Genomic DNA, 16,451 nt, shown 5'->3' on the forward strand with positions numbered 1-16,451 from the left:
TTGGAGCTTAACATTACATTGTCTGACTGTACAGTTTCAAATATTGAAATGGCTCTTGAACTTTATACTGTAACTTCATTATAGTTAAGAACATGGTTAAGGATCAATGCTCTTTGAGTTGAGTCATCAATTTCAATAATGATTTTACAACATTCAGTCAATATGCTATCCTATCGTTTCCTACAAATGTGTCCATGTTTGGTTTAAAATACCAAGATTAGGTTAATTCATTTCATCAATAATGAAATTGGTTATGGCTCCAGATTAGTAGGCCAGTTTGCAGATGGAAGAGCTGAGGTTGGACATGATTTTAATTGCTGCACATGCTTTTATTCTCGATGGCTTGGCCAATTTTACCAGATTTTAGTGAAAGAACTGTCTAGGGTGGGTAGACAATGGTTTGTCTGGAATTGCTTAATTTAGGAGCTATAGTGAACATGGTAAATATATGAAGCAACTCAGTTTGAAAATGCTTTAAGCTTCGTTTTTATAGGAACTAAAAGTTCCAAAAAATGTTCAGTGGTAAATCTATTGCAGGGACATTTTGACGAGTGTTCTCAATAACAATTCCACACAGGTCATCAGGTCACTAACACAAACAGACCAAAGTTGAAACTTGCTTTTTGTCCTTCTACTTGTGAGTTCTTAAAAGGGGAAATTGTAAATGTATCACTTGCCCAGACTGCTTGTTTTTACCATCATGTCCACAATATGAAATGCTCACAATGGATTACAATTCAGTTTGTAGTGTACTTTTCCCTTCAAATCCTCCTTGATACCTGCAGGAGTCCCTGTCCAGACTGCCATGAAGTGTACATGCATAGTCATTTTGGCTGTATGAGATCAATTTAAAAAAAAAGACATGTTGGAATTTAAAACATTGAAATGTCTGTTGGGTGCTCCTAGATTATGGTTTAGGCTTCTTTACTTCATTTCACCATAGGCTGTTATTGCACTACTGTGCTCCTGTCCTTTGGTCTATTTACTTCACATGGATCCCTTTTCAAAAGTTTCATCAAAATCTGTTTAATCTATCATACCTATCACTTTCTACTTTAATCCTTCCTTTCTAACACTTGCTTCATTTTGTCCTCCTTAATGTAGAAGACTTTGAAATGTCTTCCTCCATTTTAGTACTATAACAACAACCTTAGCTTATTTTGTTTTGTATCCTCACACAATGAAATATCCCAAGATTCTTCACTGGTGTATTATAAAACAGAATATGACACCAAGCCACATATGGAAATATTAGATCAGATTAGAATCAACATCAGAATACCCTGTGTTATCTGAAGACCAAGCAATGAAGTAGGTTTCAGAGAGTGTGAAGATGTAGGGAGAAGGTATTCCAGAGCCGATGGCCTGGTAAATGGGATGGATAAGGCGAGGGAGGAATTTGAAAATGAGGATTACCATTTTAAAATCAAGACATTTTTGACTGGGAGTCATAGTAAGTCAGTGAGGAATAATAGAGGAAAAGGATTTGCTGACAGTTTACTCACAGTCAGAAAAGTTTTGTATTTCTGCAGGTTTGTGGAGAGTTGCATAAGAAAGACTGTCCAGGGATGCATTGCAATAGTTGGGTCTACAGGTAATACCTGTAATGAATGAAACAGGGGCAAAATCAATCATGTAAGGGCTTCAGGACTCTGGAACAATCTTGAGGCAATGTAATGTAGCTGCCCATTATTGACCATAAATAATAGTCAAGTACACTCAACAAGAAGTATACTACTAACTGGAGGAGAATATTAGAATCTTGAGAGCACATGGACTTAACATACAAAGAAGCTAAATTAGTCCTTACCTAATGTAACTATGAGATTAGAGTCTGGTACATGTATTTAGCATGAAAGTATAATAAATAGTGTTACTTTAAAGTTTAAGCCTGGAAGATTGTTCTTGATTTGCCATCACCTCAACCTGACTGTGTCAAATTTAAACTCGTGGGAGGCATCAAATCCCATGACTCAAGGTCAGAAGTCACATGACACCAGGTTATAGTCCAACTGGTTTATTTGAAATCACAAGCCTTCAGTGCGCTGATCCTTCATTTGATGAAGTGTATCTTCATTTCACTTCACCTGATGAAGGAGCAGTGCTCTGAAAGCTTGTGATTTCAAAAAAATCCTGTTGGACTATAACCTGGTGTCGTGTGACTTCTGACCTTGAGTCATGTGATTTGATGCCTCCCATGAATTTAAATTTGACACAGACAGGTTGACGCGATGGCAAATCAAGAGCAATCTTCAAAATTTAAACTTTAAAGTAACACTATTTATTATACTTTCATGCTAAATACATGTACCAGACTCTAATCTCAGTCCAACATCAGCACCTCCACACAAGACTCAAGAAACCCAAGTGATGTTATGGAGGTGAAAGTTGACCTTAGTGGATGGCATAAGTCTGAAGTTGGATGCTCATTTCAAGATCAAACGTGACTCTAAAGTTCAGATCAGACAAGCATCATGTTTATTGTTCGCAGCATTAGTGAAAGGAGGTTGGAGTGGGTTATTTCCATTACAATCATATCTGTTTAATTGAGCAGCCATGACATATTCTGAAAAAATGTATTATTCGAAGCGACTTTGCAATGGCCAAATTATTCATGAAAAAATAATGGAATCATTTTTAATACTTGGTCACTATTATCTATTAATTTATAATTTTGAGAGGGTTTTATGACATTATTTGCTGATCAAATTGTATGAGAGAAAGTTGTATGAGAACCATTGTTAAAATATCTCTTCCAAACAATATAATCATCAAGATCCCAAAGGCCAACTAAAGTATTGGTTCAACACTATGTCAACATAAAGTTTCCAACTTCCTACATTAGCTATGCTTCTCTATTGTCTGAAGCATATTGCCAATTTAACACAGTACGAGTATTTTTATACTGAAAAACCACATTCACTAGATTGAGTTTATGCTGACCCAGTTCATTTCATTCAAGCCCCTATGTGACCAGAGGTACTTTAATCTTCCATGACATACATCCATGTTCTCATATTTTTAATTGAAAACGGTGATAGTAAGGATAGCAATACACCAGAATCATCCCTAATTGATTCCACCCACTGTCAGGAAGGCAATCTCCAAACTCATCTTCCAGGACACCTTTGCCAATTTCATTGGTTCAGCCTTGAAGGTCATCAAAAGTATTACATGACTTTTGCTGGAGTGATAATAACACTGCTCTACTAATTAAAACAATTAAACACTTACCAACTACAGGAATCTGAAAAACAGTACCTCCTTCCAATTCCTTCCCTTAATCCCTCTACCAACACATTCAACTATGTTGAATTTCCATCTGTTCCAAAGACAATAAAAATATTCAGCCTTCCTGACATTCCACTTTTGGGAAAGACCTAGGATCTATTAAACCTTCTCTGCTTTTCCCTGTAGTACAACCAAGAATGGTAACTTTGGCTACGTCAAATTATTGATCATAGTGTGTTGCGTTGTTAAACTGTGCACTAACACATATCATCATTGTAGTGTACTGACAATACCAATGCAAAACATGCTTTAAAACTGAACATGTAATCTGAGATGTCTGTTGTTAATATTTCATTTTTTGTTTTCATTAGGTGCAATCGGTCACACCCAAATACAAACGTTGATATCTGTGGCTATCACGTTGAACCAAAAAGTGTATTTGATTACAAACCTGGAAAGTCATCCGTTTTAGATCATGACCATTCAGTAAGTGCTTTCTGTATAAGTGCTTGTCTGTTGAAAAGAAGCAAATCATATCCAAGGCATAGATAATTGGGAACAGTTCTGGGAGAGGGTCAGATGGTTAATATCATAATTAATGTATAAGTGGAAACAATTACAAAGCTGTATTCTAGTCAAAATCTTTACCTAGTTTAACCAGAGATTTATAGACATGTGGAATAAGTAAGAGCAATAAGAGAATAAAATATTTTTGATCGGAAATCCTATTTATTTCCAATACATTTTCCTGCCTTGATAATGTCAGTTGCATAAAGGTGTTCAGTTTGCACCAGGACTGTTAATGAAGGAGATAGTACAAATGTTATTGTATCCTTGTGAAGAGCAATGAAACTGGTGGAGAGAAAATCAGTGAGAGAAAGTCAAAAACAATTATCGCCTGTTACTATTATTTTACATTTGATTAAATTCCCTGCAGTGTGGAAACAGGCCCTTCGGCCCAACAGGTCCACACTGAGCCTTCGAAGAGTAACCCACCCAGACCCATTTCCCTCTAACTAATTGACCTAACACTGTGGGACAATTTAGCATGGCCAATTCACCTGATCTGCACATCTTTGGACTGTGAGAGGAAACCGGAGCACCCGGAGGAAACCCATGCAGACACAGGGAGAATGTACAAACTCCACACAGTCAATCACACGAGGTTGGTGACCCTGGTGCTGTGAGGACCCTGGTCTGTGAGGCAGCAGTGCTAACCACTGAGCCACTGTGCCACCCATTGTTAAAAATAATTACCAAAGAGAGACTTAGATTCTTCGGATGTTACCAACAGGAGTTCAATATTAATTTGACAAAATAAATATGAATGGGATTACAAGTCACGTTTAAAGGCACTTACCATTGGGTGTCAAAGCAAAGTCTGTGTGAAGTAATACATCACTCTCAATGAGTAAGTAACATACATCTATCCAAATTAGTCAGAACACATGCTAAACACGCTCTGATCAGTTTACTTGGTGATCGCGCTGGAGTGCAAGTTTTCATTTATTTTTATGGTCAGGAAAAGGGCAGGTATGTACCTTTATGAAATTCACAAAAATGATCAGTGATCACAGCCATTTGGCCTAATGTCCTCTTATCCCAACACCATTTGGTTGCTATTATCTGATTATTCAACCACTGAGCATTCAATCTAAGCTTGGTATGATCCCTTACTCACAAAGATATCCATGGACACACACATCCCAATGATCAGCCGAAATGAGTAACTTTCCACTGAACAAGAGAAAAAACCTGCAGGATGAGGCAAACCCTTTCCTCTTGGAATGGCAGGAATCCTGCTCATTAACAGCATGAAATTATGATTACAAAATTTTCACGCAAGCCTATGCTGGCTCTTTCAGGAATTAAACCTGCTCCAAGATCCTCCAACATAATTTTGAGTGTGTTCGAACCTCAGAAGACAGAAATAACTGCTGGTAACATGTCAATCTTAGCATCAAGGGTATTTAAAGGCTATGGACTGTAATCCTTTGTCCTTGAACACAGTAGTATGCTGGTATTGTCCTTAAGCCTGTATTTATTGTAATTTCAGAGACCAATACACAGCAACACTTCAGGAGCTGCATTTCTCAGTAAATCTAGGTATGTAGTTGCTCATTTGTTTATAAAAAGGTCACTTATACATTCAGTTTTGTAGTACTCTACAAATTTGTAGACAGAGTATATTTGACGTGTAATCTTTGGTAAATGTAATCTTGTTGGAAGTTCAATTTATAGATAAAAGGTTTGTGTTGTTAGTGGCAGTTAAATTCAAAGCTCTAGATCAAGAATCACAGAATTGTTACACTATAAAAGGAAGCCATTTAGCTGGAGCAATTCTGTGATTCTTGATCCAGAGTTTTCTACCAGTTTTCTGATCATTTTATCTTAGTGCCAGTCTCCTGCTTTTTCCCCTTAACCTGCACAGTGTTTCTATTTAAATAATAATCCAATGCTCTCTCGAACACATCAATTGAACCTGTCCCCACCACACTTCCAGACTGTGCATTCCATACTCTATTTACTGTGTGAGAAAATTTTTCATTTGTTTTTTTTTGCAGAGCATTTTAAAATTGTGTCCTCTGGTCCTCTATTCAATAGTGAAGGCAAACAATTTCTCTCCATCTACTCTGTCCAGAACTTCATAATTTTTAAAACTTATGTCAAATCTTTAACTCCTGGGGGCTTTCTGTGCTTGGGGTTAGGAGTGGGGCCTCTATGCTCAGGTGGAGGAACAGTTGTGAAGCTGGGGGCCAGGAACCACAGTGAACCATTTGGGGGGGGGGGGGTGTTAATTCTGAAATAAAGATAAGTTACTGCAGATACTGAAAATTTGAAACAAATGCACATAATGCTGGAGAAACTCAGCAGGTCTGGCAGCATCTGAGGAGAGTGAAATAGAGTAATGATTCGGGTTCAGTGACCCCGAACTCAGTTCTGAAGAAAAGTCATTGGACTCGAAATGTTAACTCTGTTTCTCTTTCCACAGATGCTGCCAGACCTGCCGATTTCCTTTATTTCTGTAGCTACCCCTGGGTTTGACCAAAACATTTTACATATTGATCATGAGTGCTTCTGATTCATATCCAACTATTTTGATTGTGTAGTTCAGCATTTCTTTAGTTTTTTTTGTTGATAGCTGCATGTTTCCATCTATTTAGTGCGGAGTCTATACAGATTCCTTGGATTCTTTCTATATAATGTTTAGGTATTTGCAATGCCATTCACAGAATATGCATGTTGCTTTTCAGAACTCCCATTTTCAGATCTTTTCACTTTGGATTCAAATTATTTGCTTTCTGTCCAAAAACTTACCTTGTCCAGATCATTCTGTAACTTTAAAGATGCTCCCTCTTAGTTTCCTCTCCTAATTTTGTGCAAGCAGAAAACTTTGACAGAGGTTTATTACTTGAATGGCAAAAAGTTGCATCATGCTGCTGTGCAAAGGGACCTGGGTGTCCTTGTGCATGAATCACCGAAGGTTGGTCTGCAGGTACAAGAGGTAATTAGGAAGGCAAATGGAATTTTGTCCTTCATTGCAAAAAGGATTGAGTTTAAAAGCAGGGAGGTTATGTTGCAGCTGTACAGGGTGCTGGTGAGGCCACAGCTGGAATATTGTGTGCAGTTTTAGTCTCCTTACTTGAGGAAACATGTACTGGCAGTGGGGGGGGTGCAGAGGAGGTTCATCAGATTGATTCCAGAGTTGAGGGGTTGGTTTATGAGGAGAGATTGAGTATACTGGGATTAAATTCATTGGAATTCAGAATAATGAGGGGGATCTTAGCAAAACATATACAATTATGAAGGGAATAGATGAGATAGACATAGAGAGGATATTTCCACTGGCAAGAGGGCATTGCCTCAAAATTAGAGGGAGCAGATTTAGGGCTGAATTGAGAAGGAACTTCTACACCCAGAGGGTGGTGAATCTGTGGAATGCCCTGCCCCGTGAAGTAGTTGACGCTACTTCAGTAAATGTTTTTAAAGCTAAGACAGTTTGTTTTTGAACAATAAAGGAATTATGGGCTATGGTGAGAGGACGGGTGAGTGGAGCTGAGGCCACAAAAGGTTCAGTCATGGTCTTATTAAATGGCAGAGCAGGATTGAGGGAGCTAGATGGCCTACTCCTGCTCCTAATTCTTATGTTCTTATATATTATATTATATATATACATTATACTTCTAGGCTGAGATCATTGATACTGGGTCACCATGCTCAGTTTCACCCTACCCACTCCTGAACTACCCCCCCCAAATTGATACTTTCCACCTTTGCAACTAGTTCTACACACCCTTTGAATGGTTTTCTTAAATCCTTAAAAGTTAGGAGATTGACAGGTAGACCCCAATATTTGGGGGGAGGGGACAGACTTGTCTGGTAAGGAATGTTAGCTTTCTGGTTTGATTTTTGTGCTAAATGACAAGGGAAGACAGAAGTACTGTCAACCTCGCAGCTGTGGCTGAGGGAGCAAATTGCAAAAAGACAAAGCAAGATACCAAAACTGGGAGCATTCAGATCGGCTCTCGGGAGTGAGCACTAAGGGAGCACATGAGCTGTCTTGAGATGCAGCCGAGTCCAATCCAGAACTTGGAGTCAGTCCCTGTGCACAAAGTGTCCTTGCAGCAGCATTGCAATGTTAGTTGATGGTCTGCCCTTTGGTGCAGCATAGCCATGCAGCAGTGAGGCTGAAATATATCAGAGATGTGCTTTGATGATGCAGAGAGACTGACAGATGTGGACAAGGGGCGTACACAGCTGCTGCCCATGGAGAATGCCCTTGGATGCTGGTACTGGGTGTTCAAAGTCTGAAGGTGGAAGCAGTGAGTTGGAGTCACCAGGTACTTGCTCAGATATTCATGTTGAGAATGCTCAGCGTCTATTGTCCTCATGTTGGGTGGAAGAATCAGACATGGCATATTTATGGGTCAGTTTGTGAGGCTGACAATGGGCAATAATCCACACTAATTAGAATGTTGTCACATTCTTGTGAGAACCTTGTCTCACACCAATAACTCTGGAAAATGTACTGTGGTGTTCCTGACATCAAGCAAGGCCTAGGTGGATTTCTCACATGATTGTTGTAAATTTCTTCCCAAAACGCATATCATTCAGAACCTTATAAGAATCCATCCTGAATCTTATTTTGGACTTGAAGCTAAATACTTAGATATGCTTTATTTGGTTAGAGTTGTTTCAATGTGCTTTGGATTTGAGTTTGATTGATATTTACTTAATATTTGCCATTTTTAACTTGGTTTGATGCAGAAATTTAGTTTGTACATAGAAAAATTAGTTATTTAGAATATTGACTTACATATGTTCATCTTCAATTTTGTTTCAGTTTGTATTTTTTATGGTTCTCACTTCTTGATTGCCACTTTAATCTCTGTTATTATATTTTCAACTGTGAATTACAAGAGTTCCATTAGAAATCAAAATCTGAGAGCTAGAGATATAAATACCAATTGATCTGCACTCCAGTTTCCCTCTAACTTTCTGTAATAGGCAACTGTTCATTGCTGAGACTGAACTGTTCACTTGCACAGTCTCACATTACACCTGTGCTGTCCCTGGAGCTATTTGGGTTCAAAGCTGAAATATTTCTTATTCTTAGCTGTTGTACAGACAATAAATGATGACTTGTAACTTCTGAACTAGGAGTAAAGTTATTTCATTATTCATGGGACATAGACCAAATATTTAACTTTCAATCCTGATAGTTTACATTTGAAAACATATTTGCTTATTTTGCTAAAATGGAATGGTGCTTTTGTGTTGATTTCCCTAGATCACTCCCGATGTTTGCAGAATCAGCTGGTCAGCTGACTATCAATGAAACTAGGCGATACAATGGTTCAGACATAGATCTACCTCAGCTGAAGTTCATGGAAATCCAACGCTATTCATCTGCTGATCAAATCTCCATAAACAGTGAAAATGGTAAAATAACATTATTCTAATATGAAGGATAAAGTCAAGATAAAAACAAATAGCCAAATTCTTGCTCAGTGAAAGTGATAGAGTGTTTCTTTTTGTGTGTGTGGTTTCAAATGTGGCTGTGTCTGAAGTTACAGATTGCTGTGTCTGGTGTTGTCAGAGATCACATTAACATGACTTTCAAAACCTGTCTATTTTCCAGTAGTACTACAGCCTTTGCACTCTACCACCAACTCAAAAAGTATTTGCAAGAACATAATGACATAAGATGTAAGGGCAGGCATAGACTATACAGTCTTTCAAGCCTGTCCTTCGAGTAAATCATCCACCATCAATATTCTGTTGGTAATCATTAAACAAAACCAGAACTGGATCAGCCTTCTAAATGTTGAGGTATTGAGATTAGGGAAGACCGAGAATTGTGTTGAGGAACTCACTTCCAGACTCACCAAAGACAGACTACCATCTACAAAGGAGTGTGATGAGCACTGTTCACTTGCCTGAATGAGTTTGGCTCCAACAATATTCAAAGCGTTTGGTAAAATACAGGACAAAGCAGCCCACTTGACTGACACCACATCCACCACCTTAATCATTCATCCTTCTGTGACTATTGACACACAGTGGCAGTAGTGTGTGTCATGTACAAGATGTAATGCAACAACTCATCAAGGCATTTTTGGCTGCAAATTCCAAACTTACAATTTCTACCACTTAGAAACATGCATGGGAATGCCATCAACTTCAAGTTCCTCTAAAAGACACAGACTATTCTGAGTATGTTGTTTTTATTCATTAATGGGAAGTAGGAGGCACTGACTGGGCCAGCATTTTTTGCCCATTTCTAATTGCCCTTGAGAAAGTTGTGGAGAGGTGCCTTCTTGAAAACCTGCAATCTGTGTTTCAGGTAGACTCACATTGCTTTTAGGGAGAGAGTTCCAGGATTTTGGTCCTGGACACAGTAAAGGATTCCTAATATGTTTCCACCTCAGGATGGTGAGTCATTTGAAAGAGAACTGGCAGATACTCTTGTCCTTCTAGATGGAAGTGGTGGTGGGTTTGGAAGGTGCTATCTAAGGACCCTGGGTGAATTTCTGTGGTGTATCTTGTAGATGGTACACACTGCTGCTGCTGGCATTGATGTGCTAATGAAATGTGTTCCTTTGTCTTGGATGGTGTCAAGCGTCATGAATGCTGTTGGAGTTGCACTCATTCAGACAACTAGGAAATATTTCATCACAGTTCTGATTTGTGCCTTTTGGATGGTGAACAATTTTTTGATAGTCAGGAATTGAGTTACTTGTTGCAGGATTCCGACTCTGACCTGCCCTTGAAGCCATTGTATTTACATGGCAAGTTTAGATCTGTTTCTGGTCAATGATAATACCTAGGGATGTTGACAGTGGGGGATGCAATGATGATTTTGCTGTTGAATGTCAAGGGATGATGGTTAGGTTCTTTTTTGTAAGAAATAGTCTTTGCCAGGCAATTGTGTGATGCACATATTTATTGCTACTTTTTAGCTGAAGCCTAGATACTGTCCAGAGTTTTGTACATTTAAATACGATTGCTTCAGTATCTAAAGGGTTGTGAATGGTGCTGAATATTGTGTAATAATCAGTGATCATCCTACTTCTGACCTTATGATGGAGGGAAGGTCATTGATGAAGCAATTAAAGATGATTGAGACAAGAACACTACCCTGAGGAACCCCTATAGAGATGTCCTGGAATTGAGATAGCTAACATCCAACAACCACAAACAGTTTTCTTTGTCCCAGGTATGACTTCTACCACTGGAGAGTTAATCCTCTGATTCTCATTGATTCTAGCTTCTTTAATGCCATACTCAATCAAATGCAACTTTGAGGTAAAGAGCTATTCCTCTCAGCTCTTCTCTGCAATTCATCACTTTTGTCCATATTTGAGCTAAGTCTAAACTGAATTCAGGTGTTGAATGGCCCTGATTGAACCAAAACTAAGCATCAGGTGAGTAGTTTAATGTTAGTTAAGTGCTACTTGATCGTACTGTTGATGACACTTCCAACACTTTACTAATGATTGAGACTAGACTGATTGGGCAAGAAGTGGCTTGTTTGTATTTGTCCTGATTTTCACATATAGAACATACCTGGGCAACTTTCCACATTGTCTAGTGCATCGACGTTTGGAGCTGTACTGGAACAGCTTGACTTATGGGGGCAGCAGGTACTGGAACACAAATTTTTGGTAATATTGCCAGAATCTTGTCAGGACCCATTGGGTTTTGCAGTACCCAGTGTCTCCAATCATTTCTTGATATCACATTGGGTGAATTGAATTGGTTGAAGATTGGCATCTATAATGCTAGGGATCACTAGAGGAAGCCGAGATGGCATCTCTGGCTGAAGAGTTTTGTAAATCTGATGTGTTAGGTGACCGTGGAGTTGAAGATGGAGATATTTGTGGATTCTCCTCATTGTGTGTGGTGTCCATCACCATTTCAAAAATGTCTGTGGCAGGACTGCAGATCTTTGATCCGATATGTTGGTTGTAGGACCACTGAGCATTTCTTATAGAATCTCAAATTTGCAACTTGCTGCTTATATTGGACATGCTGTGACACACTCACAGTGCAGTTGGAATTTGGACCCACATCTTCTGACTCAGTTGCAGGGACACCATCTCTGTTGCACAAGAACCCCTAGTCCCTTCCTCTAAATGTACTTTTAATCAGTGTGTTCAGACATTCCATGGCCCATATTTGGGACAGGTAGGACTTGAACTGAGGACTTTCATACCAGAGGTAGGGACACCTCACACTGTGCCATATGGCACTTAGTCTTTTCCTCTAGATACTTTCTAATCAACCTGTTTAGAAATGTTATTATGCACCTCAAGTTGTAGGTGGGACTTAAACCAAGGCATCCTGGCTCAGAGGTAGGGACATTACCACTGCACAACAAGGGTCCTTTCCACTTCCTTCCTCTGAATCAACACCACAGATTACAAATAGCTGAGGCTTCTGCACTGATCCTTACAGCAACCTGTACAGCATGGTTCATAGAGACAGGCCTTGCCAACCTGAAACTGCTTTGTTTATCCCTACTCCCCTCAGTCCATTAACCAACCCTTACCATATGCTGACATATTGTCCCTCAGCTCAATAAACTCTTACCTTCTGTAATAAACTTTTAGGTCACACCTAAAATGTTGAATGTTTTTGGAAGTCCAAATACCCTGAATCCACTGTTTTCTCTTTAACTACTAGTTACATCCCAAAAAAGGTGAATAAATTTGTCAAGTACAGCTTCTCTCTTTCCTAAAATCACAATGGCTGTGCATAATCATGTTATGATTTTCTAAGTGCCCTGATGCCACTTCTTTAATAACGGGTCCTGTATTTTCCTGAACACTGAAATAAGGCTGTTGTGTTTGAAGTTCCCCCCATTTTCTCTATCCATCATTTTGCGAATGTAAGTATAAAGTTTGCTGGATTTTACTTCATTGGAGTCAACCAACAATCTAAAGCATTTTGGAAGATGTTACAACTAAATGCCATTCTTTATGCAGTCAGCTTTTTTAAGACCTTAAAATGTAGCTCTCAGGGATCTCTTGGCTTTTACTACCAATAATCTTTCTAAGACTTTTCTTCTTACTCATTTTAATTACATTAAGTTCCTCACTCTTTAAACATTATTATCTCTGGTTTGTTTCCTGTGTGAGGAGAGACAGAAAATATTTATTTAACATCTGTTATTTTCCAGTCATTATCTTACACTATCCTTAATCTTTCTCCTTGGCCATAAATGGATCACTTTTCTGCATTATATTTCAATTTCTCAATATTTGATATAACAGATTTCCAGGAAATCTTACCAATATTTGATACTTATTAACTGCTTAAAGGCAAAATTATGCAAAACTAATACTGTTGGCCAATTATATTGATTATTGAATATATCATAACATTGTAAAATCACATGTTCAGGAACCTGGACAGATTTAGGGTCTCTTTGTAAAATTCCCCACAACGAATTGTCTGCATCCTTGTGATTCACTGCATCTTTCACAAAATTGACGTACAGTATGGCTTACAGAGACAGAACAAGAAGACAAGTGTGGATCAGATGAGGAAGAGAACAGAGAAGACAAAGAAACAGTTGAAGAAGGAAAGCTGCCTTTACAACCTTTACCTCTTTATTTATCTGCTGCTCATTGCATCTTTTCATCCTTAAGCCCATTAGAAGTTGACCCAGAAAGTGGGAACTCATTCTCCACACATACTCTGTAACCAGGAAACTAATTTTAAATAGGTTATTTCCAGAAAAGCAATGACACTTACAGTATATGTCTTTCTAATATATTTAAAAGATGTTCTATTACAAAAACAATGCAGTCTGGCAACCTACACTGATTTGGATCACTGTGTTATCCTTTGGCAAGTCAAACTAGTTCAGTTAGTTTGCAAGGTGACTTTTAAAGCCAATAATAGATTTCTCATTGCTGTCACGCACTCAGACTTATTTCCTTACTATAAGTATCAGGATGATAACATGATGGTGTATACAGATAGTAGTCTTTGAATTTTTCAGATAACTTAAATCTTTGAAGGTGGCGGAATGTTTTGAGAGAGCATTTAGCAAAGCATATCCTGAGATCTTGGGCTTTATAAATGGAAATATTGGCCTGGTTTTTAGTCAAATAAACAGCCTCTCCTTCGTGGTGAAGATATCTGAAGTAGCTGGGAAGCATAAGTATCCCCCACTGACCATGGCTGTTCCCATTTTTTGCAGGGTCAAGAATGAGACTGAGTCTGGATTAATGTATATGCAGTTCACAGAGGCAAATATCCATTAAAATGATCAGCTGAATTCATGGAAGTGGAATCCTGATAATCTCAGGGTTTGAAATCTGAAGTTCACAGATTAAAAACAAAAACAGAAATTGCTGGAGAAACTCAGCAGGTCTGGTAACATCCATAGAGTGAAAGCACAGTCAATGTTTCAAGACCATTTACCCTTTTTCAGAATTCATAGTATCTAGGAAAAGATGGTATTTCTGCTGAAGACAGGAGGTTGGAGAGAAAGAAAGGAGTAAACAAGTAGTTGGAGAGAAATTAGCAGTTGAGAAGACAAAGCATAATGGTGAACCGAGTAGAAAGCAAACTATTACTAGGGGCCATGAGGCTGGCAAGGGAAGGGAGGCAAGTATGTGTCTGCTGGTGGCATCCCAATGAAGGTGGGGAAGCAGTGGCTATGATCCTTTCAGATTTACTTGCACTTCACTCAATTGAGTTTCTCCTATGCAGCTGGGAACTAAAACATATAGTGAACGCAATTGGGAAAGGGAACTTAATTCTAGCAAAGGGGACTTTTAATTAGCACATGTTATATGCAAAAACGTTACTATCAGTTAGCACAATGCACCTTTAAAATTCCAAAAATTTAATTACAAGCTTTCATCCTGTAGTCAGGAACGTGATTCTTGGCTTTTTGTATAATTGAATCCCCCACAGCCCTTCCTTTTGTTCCTGGGAGGAGGCTAAGACTCTGCATGGGAAAAATGTGTCTGATCTTTGTGGATTTGTTTAGGTAGGAACAATTCATGATGTGATTTTGCCTCCAGCAGGATATTTAACCTGACATGGTAGTGCTTATGTTATCACTCATAACATAAGAAACAAGACTATGCTGGGTATTGAAATATCCAACAGACATTTATTGCTGCTACAATTATATACTCTCAGGCACATAACTGTCTGGACTAGCACTAAGCTAGTAAATTAGACATAGCAATACCAAATAGCATGCTTCCAATTGCACATTATGCTTTGAATGATTCTTGGGATAAGATGGTGTGTTAGATCTTTTTACCCTCAGGTTACATGCTTGATAAAGTGATGATATATGAGTATTTCTCTCAAAGGCGTACTGAAACATTGATCATCAGACATAACACAACAGCTGTGTAACCCAATTGAAGAATTACACTAGATATGCTTTAGTTATGCGGCGAAAGTGAGTACTGCAAATGCTGGAGATTAGAGTCAAGAGTGTGGTGATGGAAAAGCACTGCAGTTCAGGCAGCATTCGGAAGCAGGAAAATCAATGTTTCGGGCAAAACCCTTCATCAGGAAATTCCTGAAGAAAATGGATGTACTATATGTGACCTTCAGAAAATCTTTGGTAAGATGTCATGTAAGACACTGAATTGTATGGATTCAGCTGCCAGATTGCATTGAAAAATGTTTACGAAGCAGAATCAAGAGGATGACATTGAGCGCGGAATTTCCTGATGAAGGGCTTTTGCCCGAAACGTCAATTTTCCTGCTCCTTGTATGCTACCAGACCTGCTGTACTTTTCCAGCACCACTCTAATCTAGACTCTGATTTCCAGCATCTGCACTTCTCACTTTTGCCTACATCTACATGATGCCCAGTCCATTCTGAGGGCCAGGCCTTATTATCATTTCCTAATTTTTGCATCGTCTACAAATTTTGTCAAGATCTCGGAACTGAGTTTCTAGCACAGCTCACTTTCTGCTCAACTGATGTAAAAACCTCGCTCAATGTCATTCTCTTGATTCTGCTTTGTAAACATCTTTCAAAGCAATCTGGTAGCTGAATCCACACAATTCAGTGTCTTACATGACATCTTACCAAAGATTTTCTGAAGGTCACATATAGTACATCCATTTTCTTCAAAGAATTCAGTCAGTTCGATTGACTGTGAAATTTCTTTGAAGATCTGCGCTGGCAATGTTTAGTTTTATTTTCTGGCTCTATGTTTTTGTGTTTCTTTTCATTTCTATTCAATTATTTTCCCTAGCTCTGACGTTAGTTAATTCATCTGTTTCTCCATGTCTCTTCTTGAAATCATAAAATATATTTGCAGTTTGCAGTCCTTTGACACTGGTTCTTTTTCATGTTAATACCATATGCCAGATAATATTTCAGAAAGAGCTATAGTCTCTGAGAGAGAGTTTTAATGTGATTTAAAATGTGTAATTTTATTAGCAGGAACACAATTAGAGAAGTCATTTCATAATTGAATTTTTAAAAACAGATTGTTTGAGCCTCAGCTTTTCACAGATTTGTTTTAAGATTGATGTTAATAAACTTATGGCTCTTAGATTGCACAAATATGGTTCCTGAAATGTTTCATGTAATAACAGTTCAACCATCCGCACTCAGAATGTGGGAAGTACCATTTCCTGTGGGAGCAGGGTTTTCAGTAGTTCAGAACCAGTGCTGAGTGTGACATGGAACTAATATTTAGCAGTGGCCGGGGCATAGCAGG

The 16,451-nt window shown here is 38.5% G+C and overlaps 1 protein-coding gene across 1 annotated transcript in view; it reads left to right on the forward strand.

The window, feature by feature from the left end:
- Window positions 1-16,451, forward strand: part of LOC140491993 (uncharacterized) — a 118,806-nt gene that overhangs the window by 61,443 nt on the left and 40,912 nt on the right. The window contains exons 9-11 of the mRNA XM_072590569.1: window positions 3,603-3,717; window positions 5,288-5,337; window positions 9,023-9,174. Of these exons, the coding sequence (XP_072446670.1) occupies window positions 3,603-3,717; window positions 5,288-5,337; window positions 9,023-9,174 (317 nt within the window). The remainder of the gene's footprint in view (window positions 1-3,602; window positions 3,718-5,287; window positions 5,338-9,022; window positions 9,175-16,451) is intronic.

This window comes from Chiloscyllium punctatum, chromosome 20, assembly GCF_047496795.1.
Source record: "Chiloscyllium punctatum isolate Juve2018m chromosome 20, sChiPun1.3, whole genome shotgun sequence".
NCBI lineage: Eukaryota > Metazoa > Chordata > Chondrichthyes > Orectolobiformes > Hemiscylliidae > Chiloscyllium > Chiloscyllium punctatum.